Source organism: Hypanus sabinus, chromosome 4 (genome assembly GCF_030144855.1).
Source record: "Hypanus sabinus isolate sHypSab1 chromosome 4, sHypSab1.hap1, whole genome shotgun sequence".
Classification (NCBI taxonomy): domain Eukaryota; kingdom Metazoa; phylum Chordata; class Chondrichthyes; order Myliobatiformes; family Dasyatidae; genus Hypanus; species Hypanus sabinus.
The window spans coordinates 139814708-139832515 of record NC_082709.1 but is presented as its reverse complement, the minus strand read 5'-3'; the positions used below and the strand labels follow the sequence as shown (position 1 = coordinate 139832515).

At 41.5% G+C, this 17808-nt stretch overlaps 1 protein-coding gene across 1 annotated transcript in view; it reads left to right on the top strand.

The window, feature by feature from the left end:
* The window catches only part of LOC132392166 (cell surface glycoprotein CD200 receptor 2-like), a 47458-nt gene extending 30926 nt beyond the window's left edge, over positions 1-16532 (top strand). Inside the window, exons 4-7 of the mRNA XM_059966016.1 lie at positions 1615-1662; positions 8213-8296; positions 15728-15778; positions 16450-16532. Of these exons, the coding sequence (XP_059821999.1) occupies positions 1615-1662; positions 8213-8296; positions 15728-15778; positions 16450-16532 (266 nt within the window). The remainder of the gene's footprint in view (positions 1-1614; positions 1663-8212; positions 8297-15727; positions 15779-16449) is intronic.
* The last annotated feature ends 1276 nt before the right edge of the window (positions 16533-17808 follow it).

Genomic DNA, 17808 nt, shown 5'->3' with positions numbered 1-17808 from the left:
ACTAATGTAAATGCATTATGAGATGAATAATAGTTAAACATACAAGCAATGGATTTCTGCAGTGGTCAGATCACAAACAGGAGAAAATCTGCAGATGTTGGAAATCCAAGCAACACGCACAAAGCGCTGGGGGAATTCAGCAGGCCAGGCAGTATCTATAGAGAAAAGTACAGTCGATGTTTTGGGCCGAGACCTTTCCACAGTGGTTATCTATTTCTCTTTAACATCGGTGTAGTTCCACTCAACTATGTTTTTAACCAATCAAATTCACAACTCACACTGGGATATTTTGTATGGAATTCTGTTTTATATTATATTTATGAAGTTTTCCCATGAATTTCACATGGTCATTTACCATTATCAGCTGACATCACTGCAGCCCTGAATTCATAATATACTTCTCCAGTCTGTCACGAGTGGATTTACTGAAAATCATTCAGTAAGAGTTTGCATTCCCCAGGTGACTAATTATCATTCCCTGTTGCCTTATATGCCATAATATGTGTCAAATACCATGAAAAGCACCTGGACAGAGTCATTTGCATTTAAAAGCTTGCTCAATTCCCTGGGCTGTTGAGCTAAGAAAACCACCCAACTGCTTCTAATTTGAAACCTGATAACAACTCCATTCACAAAATACCCTGATCAGCTACAATCTTCTGCACATCAGGTCATAGTATGTAAACAGCTACCAGGGTGTCTTTATCCATCACCTAAATAGTTTCCTAACACAGCAATTTTGGAGTGAGAATTGAATTACAAAATTAATTTTATCCACAATGAATTTTAGTACTATTTACATAATGTACTTACCTAAAGAATAAAGTCACCGTGTTGGTCTGATGTGTTTCTTCCATGTACATTTAAAAAGTTTTTTTTTCTGTTTAGTAGTTTGGATGCTATTATGAGCTTCTAGTGATGAATTTGTAAATGTACATGATTAATTGTGACTAAATGAGGATTACCAATGTATTCTGTGGTTCAATGCAGCATTAGTATCTCTAAGTCAACTGAGTGTAGCCTCAAATTCACTCCAGAAAAGGAAGCACAAAATAGAGGGTGATATTTCAGTCCAGTCCTGAGGAAGTACTATGTAGTGAAAATTTATGCATTAAACACAAACCCAAACCCACCTCTCAAAGAGATTTAAAATTATGGAGTATATTGTCAAATAATTTAGAGATTTTCCTGGTATCCTGACCAATATTTATTTCTCTAAAATCATTGCCCAGAAATGGATTATCTGGCCATTTGTTACATTGTTCTGTTGTGTGTGAACTTATCATGTTAAACTTAAAAGCTATTTTCCTATATTACAACAAGGACAACCTTCAGAACTACTTCACTGTCTGTAAAGTGATTTGTTATAAAAAAAACAGAGTATAAATGCATGTTTTTTTTTCTCTCAAGCTGTGTAAGTTCCTTCTCCAAAATAATAGTTTTACCTTTATTAAAACAGGAATCAGTATTATTTTGTTGCAGAATTTTTTCCTTTTTTTAATATTTTCAGTTATCTTTCCCACATTTTCAGACAGTGCTTGAAGCATGTGCTCAATAAGATACCTAATAACTCCATGCATAATTGTATTTTTATGTTTTATACCTTTTGAACAGGCATGAATACAGCCAAGACCAGGTTGATTTCTCAAAAATTAATTTACAGTAAGTCATATTTACAAGAATATGTTTATAACAGATACAAGCACGGCCATTTTTATGTGTTTTTATGTAAGCCCAGCTGTTGAATTCTAAAACGAATTCCTTGTCAAAACCATTTCAGTAACTAACTTAAAATTACTAAATCTGAAGCAGGAGAAATCTAGCATTTCAAACCATGTACAAGATTGTGTTGTCTCGTTTTCATTTTATTGATAATCTTCTTGCAAAGTACCAAATAGGAATCAATTGAGTGACTCTGCATGATGTCAAGAAATGGCTGAGAGCACGGGATACAGCAAAGGCTTCGGGACTGGACAAAATCCCAACTGTAATGCTGAAGACATGCCTTCCTGTACTGTGTTCTTGTCAAGCATTCCAGCGTAAATATTGGCATCAACCTGGAAATATGAAAAATTACGCAGATATGTCTTGGTCACAAAAAAAGACAAAGCAATCCATCTCATTATCACCAAATCACTCTGTTCTCAGTTATTAGGAAAATCAAGTGAGAGTGTGTCCAAGTGATAATTATTCACAAACAATCTACTCACTGATTCCCTGTCTAGGTTTGACCTTGACCGCTTGACTCCAGATTTCATTGCAATCATGAGAGTTAAAATGTAGAGGTGAGCGAGAAAGTCTGCACATTAATATCAAGACAACATTTGACTAAGTTTTATCCTTGTAAAACTGAACTTAGTGGCAACAAAGGGAAAACATTCCAGTAGTGGGAGTCATATCTTGCACAGAGATAGATGGCTGAAGTGTTGGACATAAATCATCCCAAACACAAGACAAGACAGCTACAGGGCAATGCCCTTTGCCTAACCATTAATGACCTTCCTACCTTAACTGAAGGACACAAGTGGGTATTTATGCCTTCAACCATTGGTGAGGCCGAATTTGGAGTATTGTGTGCAGTTTTGGTCACCGAATTACAGGAAGGATATTAATAAGGTTGAAAGAGTGCAGAGAAGGTTTACAAGGATGTTGCCGGGACTTGAGAAACTGAGTTACAGAGAAAGGTTGAGTAGGTTAGGACTTTATTCCCTGGGGTGTAGAAGAATGAGAGGAGATTTGATAGTGGTGTATAAAATTATGATGGGTATAGATAGAGTGAATGCAAGCAGGCTTTTTCCACTGAGGCTAGGGGAGAAAAAAACCAGAAGACATGGGTTAAGGGTGAAGGGGGAAAAGTTTAAAGGGAACATGGGGGGGGGGGCTTCTTCACACAGAGAGTGGTGGGAGTGTGGAATGAGCTGCCAGATGAAGTGGTAAATGCGGGCTCACTTTTAACATTTAAGAAAACCTTGGACAGGTACATGGATGAAAGGTGTATGGAGGGATATGGTCCAGGTGCAGATCAGTGGGACCAAGCAGAAAACTTCAGCACAGCCAAGAAGGGACAAAAGGCCTTTTTCTGTGCTGTAATGTTCTATGGAAATAGATGATGTATTAAATGAGTACTTTGCATCAATATTGACCAAGGAGAGCATAGAGGAAAGTGCGTTAATAGAGGGTATGTTTATATTCTAAGGCTTGTTGACATCAAGGAGATGATGTTGAATCTCTTGATGATTGTTAAGGTGGATACATTCCCACTGCCTGAAGGGATCTATAAATAATATGCTGGATGAGCTCAGAAGGTCATGCAGCATCTGTGGGAGGAAAGAAATTACTGGTGATCCAGGCTGCAACTCTGCATCAGTCCTGAAACAGTGACAGATTCTTTCCGCTGACAGATGTTGCGTGACCCACTGAGATCCTTCGGAACACTGTCAGTGGCTTCAGGTTCCTGCTCTGCAGTCTCTTAAACCTTTGTATTCTCTTTAGCCGTAGGTGAGGTCCCTGAGGGCTGAAGCCAATGATGTTACTTTATTTTAGAAGTGCAATAAGGATAATCCAACAAATTATTGCTGGTGAACCTCAAATCAGTGGTAGGGACGTTACTGGAAAAGATTCATAAGGATAAGGTTTACTTGCATCTGATGAGGAAAGTTATCTTGGCTTTGGGCGGGGAAGGCCATGTCTTACAAACATGACTGTGTCTTTGAAGGGGTGATAAAGATGATTGATAAGAGTAGGGTAGTAGATGTGTCTACATGAACTTTAGTAAAGCACCCATCAAAGTTCCCAATGATAAACTAATCTGGAAGATTAAGGTACAAGGGATCCACGGAGTTAGACTGGATTTAAAACTGGCTTTGTTACAGAAGACAGGAGGAGGTGGTGGAAGATTTTATTCTGATTGGAGGTCTGTGGCCAGCGTGTTCCAGTTTGAAATATAATAGTTTAAAGATATGCTTAAGAAAGATTTACAAGACAATTTTTCCCCATACGGAGAATGGTAAGTGCCTGGAACGCACTGTCAAGAGCTGTGGTAGAAGCAGATGCATCAGTGGTGGTTAAGAGGCACTCAAGCAGACACTTGTACAGACAGGGAGTGGAGGGATAATAGACCTTGTGTAAGCAGATGGGATAATTTAAATTGGCATCGTGGGTTGAAGGACTTGTTCCTATGTTGTACTGTTCTATTTTTGGGGGCATTCAATTTTATTCTCTTGCTGGGAAGCAGGCGAGTATATCTGGTAATTGCAAGTCATATTAATGCAGCAACCTGTGGGTAAGTGACAAACCTCCAGCAAGCGAGCCTAACCAACAGCTCTTGACAATCAAAGGGATTCCTAATGCCAAATGCTGGGTTTGCCATTGACTGGGCCAGCCATGCAGGAGCTGTGATGACAAGAGGAAGTCAGAAGCTGGGCACCTTGTGGTGGGTGACCCACCTCAGAGCCTTTCAAATGGCTGTAAAGCACAAGTTAGGAATGCAATAGAATACCCCACACTTGCATGGATGAGTTGCACACTTGCTCCAATAACTTTCAAGAAGCTCAATGCCATCCATTACAAAGCATTCTGCCTAACTAGTACCAATCAACTAATTTCTCCACTACAGTCATTGTACCACCACCCACAAAATCCACTGCATGGAATTCCAATTTCACTGTAACTTTCACAAGAATAATTCATAATAAAGTACCCCCAGAAAAACAATGCTGTTTGCTTATAAAGGTGTAACAATAAGCATTGTGAAACTTATCAAAAGATAGAACTACTTACACCCAAGGAGCAGGGTATAGGAGACTAGGTGACAGTCAGGAAGGGGAAAGGAATTAAACAGTCTGTGCAGAATACCACTGTGGTCAACCCCCTCAACAATAGGAATACCACTTTGGATACTGTTGGGAGGGGATGACGTAGCAAAGGAACACAGCCTTTTTTGGATGACGTAGCACAGCAATTAGATCTCTGGAATTGCGTCTGGCTCTATGATTCAGAAGGGAAGTTGAGAGAAGAAGCAAGCTGTGGTGATTGGGGAGGGAAACAGGAATGAGGTTCTGTGGACGAGAACGAGATTCCCGGATGGTATGTTGACTCCCGGGTGGCAGGGTCCGGGACATGTCAGACCGAGTCTTTGGCTTTCTTAACTGGAAGGGTAAACAGCTGGAGGTTGTGGTCATAGTCCATGTAGGTAACAATGACATAAGTAGGAAGAGTGACAAGGTTCTGCTAAATGAGTACAGGGAGTTTGGTGCTAAGTTAAAGGACAGGACGTCCAGGGCTGCGATATCAGGATTGCTACCTGTGCCACATGCTAGTAGACCAAAACTAGAAAGATTATACAGTTTAACATGTGGCTAAGGTGTTGCTATAGGAGGGAGAGTGTCAGATATTTAGATCATTGGGCTCTCTTCCAGGGGAGGTGAGACCCATACAGAAGAGATGGTATGCAACTGAAATGGATGAGGACAATTATCTTAGCAGGAATATTTTCTGGTGCTGCATGGGGAGGGGGTGCAGGGTAGGGGATGGTGTTTAAACTAGAGTTGCAGGGGAATGGGAAACAGAGTGCTAAAATGGATGGTGGCGAGGTTGTGGAGACAGATGTTGTTAAGACCTCAGACAAAGTCAGCAAGCAAAAGGTTGACTAGTGTTCTGATCTGCATATATTTCAATGCAAGAAGTATGGTAGAAAAGGCAGATGAACTCAGGACATGGATCAACTCCTGGAATTATAATATTGTAGCTATTGGTGAGACTTGGTTGCAGGAGGGGCAAGACTGACAGCTCAATATTCCAGGGTTCCTTTGTTTTAGATGTGACACAGCAGGAGGAATTAAAGGGGAGGGTTGGCATTACTAATCAGGGAAAATATCATGGCAATGCTCAGTCTGGAGTACTCATCTAGTGAGGCTTTATGAGAGGAACAGAAAAATAAGAAACTTATGACCATGTTAATGGAGCTATATTATAGACCACCCAACATTCCAACAAATTCAGAAGAACAAATCTGTAAAAGAATGATAGACTGTTGCAAGAAACATAAGGTTGTTACAGTAGGTGATCTTAACTTTCACATATTGAATGGAACTCCCATATTGTGAAAGGACTAGAGGGGATAAAGTTCGCCAAATGTGTTCAGGACAATTTCCTTAATCAGTACATAGAAGTCCCAATGACAGAGTTGCTATACTCAATCTCCTATTAGGGAATGAGTCAGGGCAGGTGCAGAAGCTTGTGAAAGGGTACACTTTGCATCCAGTGATTATAATGCCATTAGTTTCAAAGTAAGTATGGAAAAGAAAGGCCAAGTCCATGGGTTGAGATTCTAAATTAGAGAAAGGCCAATTTTGATGGTATCAGAAAGGATCTGGCAAATATGGGTTGGGACAGGCTGTTTACTGGCAAAGGTGTAATTGGCAAGTAGGAGGCTTTCAAAAGTGAAATTTCGAGAGTACAAAACTAATATATCTCTGTCAGAATAAAAGCTAAAGATAAGTTTCTAGAGAACCTTGGTTTTTAAGAGATATTGAGGCCCTGATTAAGAAAAAAAAGTGGTGCATAGCAGGTATAGACAGGTAGGATCAAGTGAGGTACTTATGAACTACAAGAACTGGCAAGAGAACACTTAAGAAAGAAAGCAGAAGGGGTAAATGAGGTTGTGCTAGCAGGCAAGGTAAAAGAATCTTAAAGGCTTCTACAGATGCATGAAGAGCAAAATGATTGCAAGGGACACAATTGGTCCTCTAGAAGATCTGAATGGTAGTCTATGTGTGGAGCCAAAAGAGATAAGGGAGATCCGAAATGGATTTTTCCATTTGTATTTACTCTGGAAATGGATACCTAGTCTATAGAAATCAGGCAAAGCAGCAGTGTAGTTATGGACTGTATACAGATTACAGAGGCAGAGATTTTTGCTGTTTTCTGACAAATTGGGTGGATAATTCCCCAGGGTCTGATAACTCTGTGTGAGAGGCAAGTGCAGAAATTGCAGAGGCCCAGCAGAGACTTTGCGACAAAATCATCCATTGCGACAAGTTTGGTACTGGAAAATTAGAGGATAGCTAATGTTGTTCTGCTGTTTGGGAAAGGCTCTAAAAAGAAACAAGGAAATTATAGGCTGGTGAGCCTGACATCAGTACTTGAAAGGGACCAGATATACAAATACTTGGATAGGCGTGGACTGATTAGGAATAGTCAGGATTGCTTTCTGCCTGGTAGGTCATGTCTAACCAATCTTACAGAGCTTTTCAAGCAAGTTACCAGGAAAGTGGATGATGGCAAGGCAGTGGATGTTGCCTACATGGACTTTGACAACTCCTGCATGGGAGATTTGTAAAGCAGGTTCTGTTACTCGGCATTCAAGATGAGGTAGTAACTTGGATTAGACATTGGCTTTGTGGGAGAAGTCAGAGTGTGATAGTGGACGATTCACTCTCTGACTGGAGACCTGTGACTAGTGGAGTGCCACAGGAATTGGTGACGGGTTGATTGTTGTTTTTCATCTATATCAATGATCGGGATGATAATGTGATAATTGACTGGATCAGCAAGTTTTCAGATGACACCAAGGTTGGGGGTATAGTGGACAACAAAGAAGACTATCAGAGGTTGCAGCGTGATCTGGACCAGCTGGGAAAAATGGGCTGAAAAATGGCAAATGGAATTTAATGCAGACAAGTGTGAGGTATTTGACGGATTGGAGGACCTGAGTTATAAGGAAAGTTTGAACAGGTTAGGACTTTTTCCTTGGAATATAGATGCTTGAGGGGAGATTTGATAGTGTTATAGAAAATTACGAGGGACATAGAAAGGGTAAATACAAGCAGGTTGGGTGGGACTAGAAGTCATGGGTTAAGGAAGAAAGGTGAAAAGTTTAAGGGATATATGAGGGAAAACTTCTTCACTCAGAGAGTCGTAAGACTGTGGAATGAGTGGCCAGTGCAAGTGGAAGATGCAAACACAATTTCAGCATTTAAGAAAAGTTTGAATAGGTACATAGATGATAGGGATATGGCGGGTTATGCTCTGGGTACAGGTCGATGGGACTAGATTCAGTAGCTTAAACGTTTCAGCATGCACTAGATGGGCTGAAGGCCCTACTTCTGTGCTGTATTTTTCTATGACTCTACTCTATAATTCTTTATTCAGTTTATTGCCACCACAACTAACCTTCAGAAGTTTTATCTAAGCTTTTCTTCTTTTACAACAGCTTTAATATCATGTGCATCAGCCATCGCACTTGGGATGGTTGTGGTGATGATATGCATTATCAAGAAAAGAAATGCAGTTCCGGGTAAGTGTTAAAGTAATGCCTTAAATTATTAAAACATAAAATGTTTGATTATCTTCTGTGTCAGTAGGGGCAATCAATATTGACCTATTGTAGACCATTGATTGCAATAGAGCAAATATTAAGGAGTCGTATATAACAGGATACAACGCCATTTGGTGTGAGCAACCAAATGTGAATTTTTACCCCTGAGGTTTCAAACATAGTGATGAACACATTCATCATGTTGTTAAATGGAATCAAGCTGTGATATTTTTAACAACATTGCAATTACAATGTGTAATCAAAGTGAAATAATCTAGCAGGATCAGAGGCCTCCTGCCATCGTGCAGTCATTTTCAGGTGCATAGTTAAGCAACCACTTAAAACAACGTGTGTTCCTCAGTAAATTATGGGAACAACAAACAAACAGCTGCTAAATGCAACAAAATGGCAGCATTCATGAATTATATCTAATCAGTGAACAGTTATGACTTGACAATTATTGCATCTAAAAAGATTTTTGAAACTAAATTGACTTTCGCAAAAGAACGGAGTAACTCATTTGTGTTTTATTTATTAAAATGTTAGATAAAATGGGTATTATTTTTGGCCCAGAAGCATGCTCACAGGTGAAAAACTTGTCAAAAGCAAAACAGGAACACAGAAGACCAAGTTACATGCCAAGAACCACGAAATTAAGGCATTTTAAATGTGTAGGTTCAGTATAATATCCCATCTGTTTTCAATAAGCAAAAATAAACTATTTCTACAAAGCACCTCAGATGAGATCGAGAGTAAAAACTTGTGGAAATATCTTATTAATGCTATGAAGCATTCAATTCCTTCCCTCAAGAGACTCAGTCAAATGTCTGATGATATACTAGTTGTCTACTCAGGTGCAGCAAGGTATTTAAACTGTTAAAAAAAATTGGGACAAGGAACCGTTTTGAATAAAATGAAACATCTTATTCCTTTCCAACAAAATCTTGAGAATATATACCACCCTAGGGATTTTGGTAGGCAAATAAAACTGATTAAAACCTGTTTCCTTTCTAAGAAAGAATTGTGAAATTGATGGGTAATATCTTTGATACATTTATAGAGGGAGAGAGGTGTGCAGAGTTGAGAATAGAGGGTGAGAGGATGTAGGGAGAATGGAGGGATGTAGGGGAAGAGAAGGAGTGAAAGGGGTAGGGAAAGGGGATGGTGAGGAGGGGAGGGGTGAGGAGGAGGAGAGAATGAGGGGAAGGGGAGAGGGCAGCGAGAGGTAGGGGAAGGGGTAGTCAGTAAGAGAAGGGGGAAGGAAGAAGAGAGGGATCAGTGAGAGTGGGACAGGGAGAGGGAGAAGAGAGGGGTGGGAGGAAAGAATGAGGGAAGGGTGAGAGAAAAGTGAGGGATTGGGGAGAGGGGCAGAGAGGGGACAGAAGGGGAGGGGAGGGGACGGATCAGGAAAGGGCGGGAACAAGGGGAGGAAAAAATGGGAGGAGTGGGAGATATGAGGGGAGTGAGAGGAAAAGGGGAGAGAGAGGGGAGCAGGAGGTGAGGGAGGTGGAGGGGCCAGGGGAAGGGTAAAGAATGGGGGGAGTGGAGAAAGGGGGAAGAGAGGAAAGGTGGAGGGGAGGTGGCAGAGAGGTGAGAGGGGGATTGGAGAGGATAGAGAGCAAAGAAGATAGAAAGAGGAAGGAGGGGAAGAGGGGTGAGAAGAAGAGAGAGGGAGAGACAGAAGGGAGGGGACAGAGCAGGGAGGTGAAAGGGGAGGTGGGGATGGGGAAGGGAAAGAGGGCGTGGAGGTGAAGGGAAAGAGGGCGTGGAGGTAAGTGGAGAGAGAGGAGGAGGGGAGAGAAATTAGAGGCGAGGGCAGAAAGGAGAGTGGTGTGGGGGGGTGAATGGGGAAAGTAGGACGGAGGGGTGGGGGAAGAGAGGGGTGACTAGAGAAAGGGGGACAGTAGGGGAAAGGTGAGAGGGGAGGGTGGAAGGGAGGGTAAAGAGAGAGTGAGAGAGCGGAGTGGAGAGATGGAGGGGAGAGTGATGGAGAGTGTGGTGAACTACATATACCTGTCTGGACACGCCCCCCTTGCTAACTGCTGCTGTGGCCCCTCCCACTGACCGTGGCTCCTCCCACAGACCCCGGCATAAAAGCGATTGAGGCCTGAGCCCGGCCCTCAGTCTCCAGGATGTAGTATGGTGGTCAACTACTGCTTGTTCTTTCTTCCAGTCAATAAAAGCCAATACCTCGCCTTCACGTCTCAGAGAGAGTTATTGATGGTGCATCAGGGAGGGAAGGACATGGAGACAGGGAAGAATGGCGGAGGGTGAAAGAGAGTGATGGGGTGGGTAAAGTGTTGAAGGTGAGGGGGGACAGGAGGATGGTGGGGAGGAAGGGGTAGCACAGAAGGGGAAGGGAGAGGAGGGGAGGGGGAAGGGTGAAAGGGAGGGATGAAGGGGGAAGGGGAGGGAGATGAGTCGGGAGGAGGAGAGGGGGTGGTGTAGAGGAAACTGAAGTGTGAAGAGACAAGTAGAGGTGCAGACAGTGGGGGGAGAGTGGTGGGGAGGGTTGAGGGGAGATGATGAGAGTAGTTGGGAGAGGAGGGTAGAAGGTAGAAGTGGAGGAGAATGGAGACAGGGGATTGGGAAAGAGGGGCTAGAGGGAAAGAAAGAGGAGAGGTGGAACGGGTAGGGTGAGAGGAGGTAATGGGGAGAGAAAGGGAGGGAGGTGTGAGTGGGGTGTACGGAGAGTGGTGCGAGGAAGTTGTAGGGGGGAAGGAGGGGAGAGAGGGAGGGGGAGGGGAAGAATGGGGTGGGAGAGAGTGGAGTGCAAAGAGATGGGGTACAGATGTGAGTGGATAAAGGGTGCAGAAAGAGGGACAGGAAGAAGGGGAGAGGAGGAAGGAGAGGAGAGAGGAGAAGGTAGGGAGAGGGATATGGAAAGGATGTGAGGAAAGGAGGTGGGAAGGGATGAGGGAAGACAGGAAGAGGAGAGTGGAAATTGGTGAGGAGAGTGGTGGAACAGGAGGGGAGAGAGGAGGAGTGGGTGGGGGTGGGGAACAGGAAAGAGATGGAGAGGTACATATAGAGACAGGGAAATGATGGGGAGAGGTGCGGAGAGGGGCATACAGTTGGTGGGAGTGGTGGGGAGAGAGTAGTGGGAAAGAGGGAGAAGGGGGTGAGAGGGGCATCCAGGGAGAGTGTGGATTAGATATGGGTGAAGGGAGAGGGGTGGGGTGAAGAGGTGCGGATATGGGGAGTGAGGGAGAGAGGTGGGGGAATATGGCTGGGGAACATGAAAGAGATGAGGGAGAGTGGAGGAGGAGAGAAGGGGGAGAGGGGGAAAGGCAGAGAAGGGGGGAAGAGTGGGGAGTGGTGGAAAGGTTGTGGAGGTGTGGAGATGGGGAGTGAGGAGGAGAGGTGGAGGAGTCAGTCCAAGGAACATGGGCAGTGGAGAGTGGGGAGGGGTGAGGGAGGTGATGGGGGATTAGTGAAGGAGGAAGAGTGTTTGGGAGGGTGGAGGGAGGGCTAGAGTGGGGGGAGAGCTGGTCATTAGGTATCATGTGAACTATATGGTCAATGTACCATTTAGAGTGCTATTTGTGTGATAACAGTGAGTTGACTGAGCATTATAACAATGTGCTATTAGCATGTGCAGTGTATCATACAGAGAGGTGAATTATGATTTTGTACTAAGTATATGTAATGCATAGTATGCATTGTATAACATGCATACTAGATCTATATTACTACATGGATAAATCATTTGCTCTTCATTAGTTGCATTTAATAGTCCACGGCTGCTTTACACTTCTTTACGGGTGAATCGAAATGAAAGAGTGGTGGCAGGTGATTCTATACTCTACTTGGCACTGCTGATCTTATCTATGACTGATCCTGGATTTTAGTTTTCCAGCAGACACCAATGACAATAACCCGAGGTAGTAGAGCTTGTTTTCCATTTTCACAGCGAATAATTACTGACTTCTGTAATAATGCCCTAGTACTGAATTAGCTCAGCCAAAATCAGTGTTCTTGTCACTTATCTGAGGAGGAGGATGTTTGAATTTTTTAAATGTGGACGTGGAAATTTCAGAACAGACATGAACTACGCACTGACTTCCCATGAAATGTATTTGAAGCATACCAGCAGCCATGATAAATACCAACATAGACGTACCACAAAGAACATTCTGACAGGCTGCATCACTGTCTGGTATGGGGGGGTGGGCTACTGCACAGGACTGAAAGAAGCTGCAGAGGGTTGTAAATTTAATCAGCTCCATCTTGGGTACTAGCCTACAAAGTACCCAGGACATCTTCAAGGAGCGGTGTCTCAGAAAGGCAGCGTCCATGATTAAGGACCCCCAGCACCCAGGGCAAGTCATTTTCTCATTGGTACCATCAGGCAGGAGGTACAGAAGCCTGAAGATACACACTCAATGATTCAGGAACAGCTTTTCCTCCTATGCTATTCCATTGCTAAATGGACATTGAACCCATGAACACTACCTCACTTTTTAATATATATCATTTATGCTTTTGCACAATTTTTAATCTATTCAATATACAGATACTGTAATTGATTTACTTAATTATTTATTTTTACTTTTTTTTAACTGCTGTATTATGCTGCCGCTAAGTTACCAAACATCATGACACATGCCAGTGATAGCAAACCTGATCTGATTGTTAAATAAAAATGTTCATTTTATAGTGAGGACAACATTCTTTAAGTCTGCTGGTAACAACTTTCCATAGAATAACCAGAGAAAAGTGAGGCATTCAAGGGCAAGTGCTTGTTCACTTGGACTATTAAAAGATAGATACAGCACCTTTATAGGCAGATTGATCTGAATTTCTGCTTTAAGGCCATCATGATGCAGATGATTTTCATACATAGTTGCTAAAGGAAATGCAGCACTGATGCGACTAATTTTAATTTAATAGTAGAACAGAGAACCGTACAGCACAGTATTGGCTCTTGGGCCCACAATGTTGAGCAAGCAATATAAACCTACTCCACAATCTGTCTAACCCCTCCCTCCCACACAGCTCATAACCCTCCAATTTTCTCACATCCAAAGGTTCAAGGGTTAATTTTATTGTCAGAGAATGCATGTACAATGCAAATCTGATACTTGTCTACTCCAGATAACTGTTAAGTACAGAAAAACCATGTGAGCTGTTGAAAGAAAAGACGTTAACTACCCCACCACATGAAAAAGAAAAGAAACAAAACTCGCAGACCCCAATATCATCTCTCCCCAGCAACAAAGAACAACCACAATAATGATCACCATCTCCTTACACATAACAATCCCGACCCCATGACTCGCAGAAAACAACAGTGACTGTTCTATCTAAGAGTCTCGTACACCCCTACTGCATCTGCCTCTACTAGTGTCATTGACAGAGCATTCCAGGAACCATGACTCTAAAACAGTCTGCTTCTGACATGTCCTGTAAGAGTTCCTCCACTCACCTTGAACTGATGTCCTCTGTATTAGCCTTTGCCACTCTTGGAAAAAGGTGCTGCCTGTCCACTGTATCTATGCCTCTCATACTCTTAAACACCTCTATCAAGTCATATCTCATCCTCATTGGCACCAAAGAAAAAGTCCTAACTCACTCCAACTTTTCTCATAAAACATGCCCTCTAATCCAGGAAGTATCCTGGTAAATCTCCTCAGCACCTTCTCTGAACATTCCACATTCTTACTATAATGGGACAACGAGAACTGAGTGTGGTCTAACTAGTGTTTTATAAAGCTGCAACTTTACATAATGTCTCTTGAACTCAATCCCCTGATTAATAAAGACCAGCACACCATAAGTATTCTTAATCACCCTATTAATTTGTGTGACAATTTTATGGGATCTATGGACTTGGATTATGAATATTATCATGAAATATTATGTATTTTGTCATTAACCTTGTATTTCACCTTCAAGTTTGATTTTCCAAAGTTTAAAAAGTCAAACCTTTCCAGTTTGAACTCCATCTGCCACTTCTTCATCTTACTCTGTATCCTTTCTTTAACCCACTGTAATCTTTGACAATCTTCTACACTACCCACAACACATCTAACCTTTATGTTATCCACTAACCTACTAACCCACCCTTCTATTTTTTCATCCAAGCCATTTATAAAAATCACAAAGAGCAGGGATTCTAGAACAGATCCCCACAGACCACTATGAGTCACCGACCCCCAAGCAGAATGTGCACCATATAATACCTTTATCACCTTTTGTGAGCAAGTCAATTCCAAATCCACATAGCCAAGGTCAATGCATCCAATGCTTCATGATCTTCTCAATGAGCCCACTGTGGAGAAACTTGTCAAGGGCCTTAATAAAATACATTTACACCACACTCACTGCTCTACCTTCAAATGGTTTTGTTACCTCTTCAAAATGTTATTAGGCACATGAAGCACAATCTGCCATTCACAAAGCCATGCTAGTTATCCCTAATAATAATGCTTCTTCAAATGATCATAAATTCTGTCCTTGAGAATCTTCTCCAATATCAGAATCCTAGGACCATCCAGCACAGAAACAGGCCTTTTGGACCATTTATTCCATGTTGAACCATTAATCTGCCTAGTCCCATTAATCTGCACTTAGACCATAGCCTTCCATGCTCCTCCCATCCATGTACCTATCCAAATTTCTCTTAAATGACCTGCATCCCCAGCTTGCACTGGCAGCCTATTCCACACTCTCACCATCCTCTGCATGGAGAGGTTCCCCCTCGTTTCCCTTAAGCATTTCACCTTTCACCCTTAACCCATGATGTCTAGTTTTCATATGTTTGATAGAGTGTTTTGTGGTTCTGGGCCTGAACTCGCTGGAGTTTAGAGGAACGAGAGAGGTTCTCTTTGAAACCTATAAAATATTTTAAAACCTAGACAGAGTGGATGTGGAGAGGATGCGTCCTATAATGAGGGTGTCTAGGACTAGAGGGCACAATCGAGGGAGGTCCATTTAAAACAAAGATGAGGAAAAATTTCTTTAGCCAGAGGGTGGTGAATCTGTATAACTCATTGCCACAGACCAAGTCATAAGGTATATTTAAGGTGGAGTTTGATAGGGTGTTCGTTAATTGGGGCATCAAAGGTTATGGGGAAAAGGCAGGAGAATAGGTTTAAGAGGGATAATACATCAGCCATGATGGAATAGCAAAGCAGACTCAAAGGGCCAAATGGCTTCATTCTACTCCCATGTCTTATGGTTTTATGAAATCCACACTGAAGCAGGAGCTCTCCAAAGCTCCCATATTATGCATGGTTTATTTTATTCTAATAAAACAACAAGTAAATGATCCCAGTCCAAAAATTTAATATATTTCTATATGCATGATCGTGAATGAGAGATTGTTGTCCATTTAAAATAATTATATTTGGCATTGTGACCAAGCTGAACTTCTCTATGTCTGACCGTTAAACTTCAATTTTCCAGCAATAATCACTGAAAACACCCAGATGATAAATCTCCCCCTTCCACATTCAGGTAAATACAATTTCTTTGATGTGATTCTAGTGGCCCATCTAAAGATACTTTTCAGGTCACATGTCAGTGAATGTGGTCTGCCCCATGCAGGCTATGCATGAGGCGGCCTCATCTTGTGGGGGTATTAATCACAATAGTTAGAAATCAAAGGGCCTAATCCCTGTTTGAAGAATGACTCTTAAAGTCTTTCTCAGTAATATGATATGCACAAAATTCCAATGTAACATCAATGCATGCCAACTTGGATATTGACGTCAATTACATTCTTATAAAATGTGGGCAATGTCAACAACATTATAGACTTTGCTGACTATAAAACCCACCTGTGGTACAGAAACTGTTTATTTCACTCTGGTGCCATTATTTAAGACTCTCTTCTGGTGGTACCAAATTCAGATTCAGATTTATCGAAACATACAGTGAACCGCGTCATTTGTGCTAACAGCCAACACACCAAGGATGTATTGACAACATCCGATAAATGTCGCCACACATTCTGTGCCAACATAGCATGCCCACAATGTTCAACAGTACATTGTGGTCATCTCCAGTGCTAAAGTCTTATCAATGACCTTGCATAGCCTTTCCAATTGCAGACCTAATTAATTGGTATGACCATTGTACTTGATATTTACAAAAGGTATAGACAAATTTCTTTTTCATTTTAACAGGGAGAAGAAAACAACTTCGAATGGTTAAAGATCCAATTTATCAGAATACATCCCACATGAAAAGATACCAACATTCTGGTTAAATCTATGAGCCAATAAATTTTAAAGTAATAAATTTAAATCAGTTATGTAAGTTTTTAAATACATGAAGTTGGGGAGAGAAACACAGTTAACCTTTCAGTTCAATGACCTTTGATCATAACCTTTTCTCTCTTGTCACGAAAGGTCATTGATCTCTCTACCAATGCTGCCTAATTGCTTAGTACATGAAGTACTTTCCTTTATTTTCAGATTTCCAGTTTCTGTCAATTTTTCAATTACAATATTATTTTGATATTCTTATCAGTTTACATTCAGTATTATCATAAGATTTTGTGAATAAAACATTTAAGAATTGTTTTATGTGATAAATGTTGGATCTGTTTACTTTCTGATCCTTGGGGTTCTTCTGGGAGTCAAAAATCACAAGCAGTCTTAATTCTAATGATTGTTTATTTAAGTGTACAAAAAAGATGCATATACTAAGTGAAATAAATTAAGAGCTGAAAAACTATACAAAGACGTGAATGAATGCAGCCACAGAAGAAATAAAGATGGTGCCTCTGAAAAATCCATCACTTTTATAGAGAAGATAAGAAGTTTCTTAGAAATAAACCAGTTAATGGACTACATAATCCAAACAATTACATCACATGGGTAAACGCTAATACTTAGCCAATGGAAAATGAGAAAGGTGATAAAACATTAGTTTAGTTGCTACAAAACACAAAAATACAACTGCAGATGCTGTGGTTCAAAGAATACGTACACAACGCTGGAAGAACTCAGCAGGTCAGGCAGCATCCGTGAGAAAAGAGTAGCCAACGTTTCGGGCCAAGACCCTTCATCAGGAATGGGGAGGAAGAGAGGGCTGAAGCCCAGCCTAGTTGCTATATCGCTTTCTACCAGTGAGTGGGAATGAAACACCGTATATTGTGAAAAATACGAGTTTCCAAAAAGTACTAATCTTTTAAAAAGTATTATTTGAAAAAACACTGATTTCCAACAGTCCTCACTTTGTCTCATATCGCTTCATACCGCCAAATCATATTGTTTCCTTGTGGCTCAGTGGTTGGGTCCAATGCTATAAGGGACCCCAGCAGAAACACATCTGAAAATTCTGAGGTGGAAAAGCTTAAAGTATCTATGTTACAGTAATCACTTTTAAACAAGCATAAAACATGTAGATTATGATAATAATGTTCAATATTATATTTGTGCTTCCCACAGTACTTGTCTTAATCTGGAGCCGCTTTAGCTCACTTGAAGTGGCTACCATGTGTCCACTTTCTTTTCCCTTCTACCTTAACTGCTGAATTG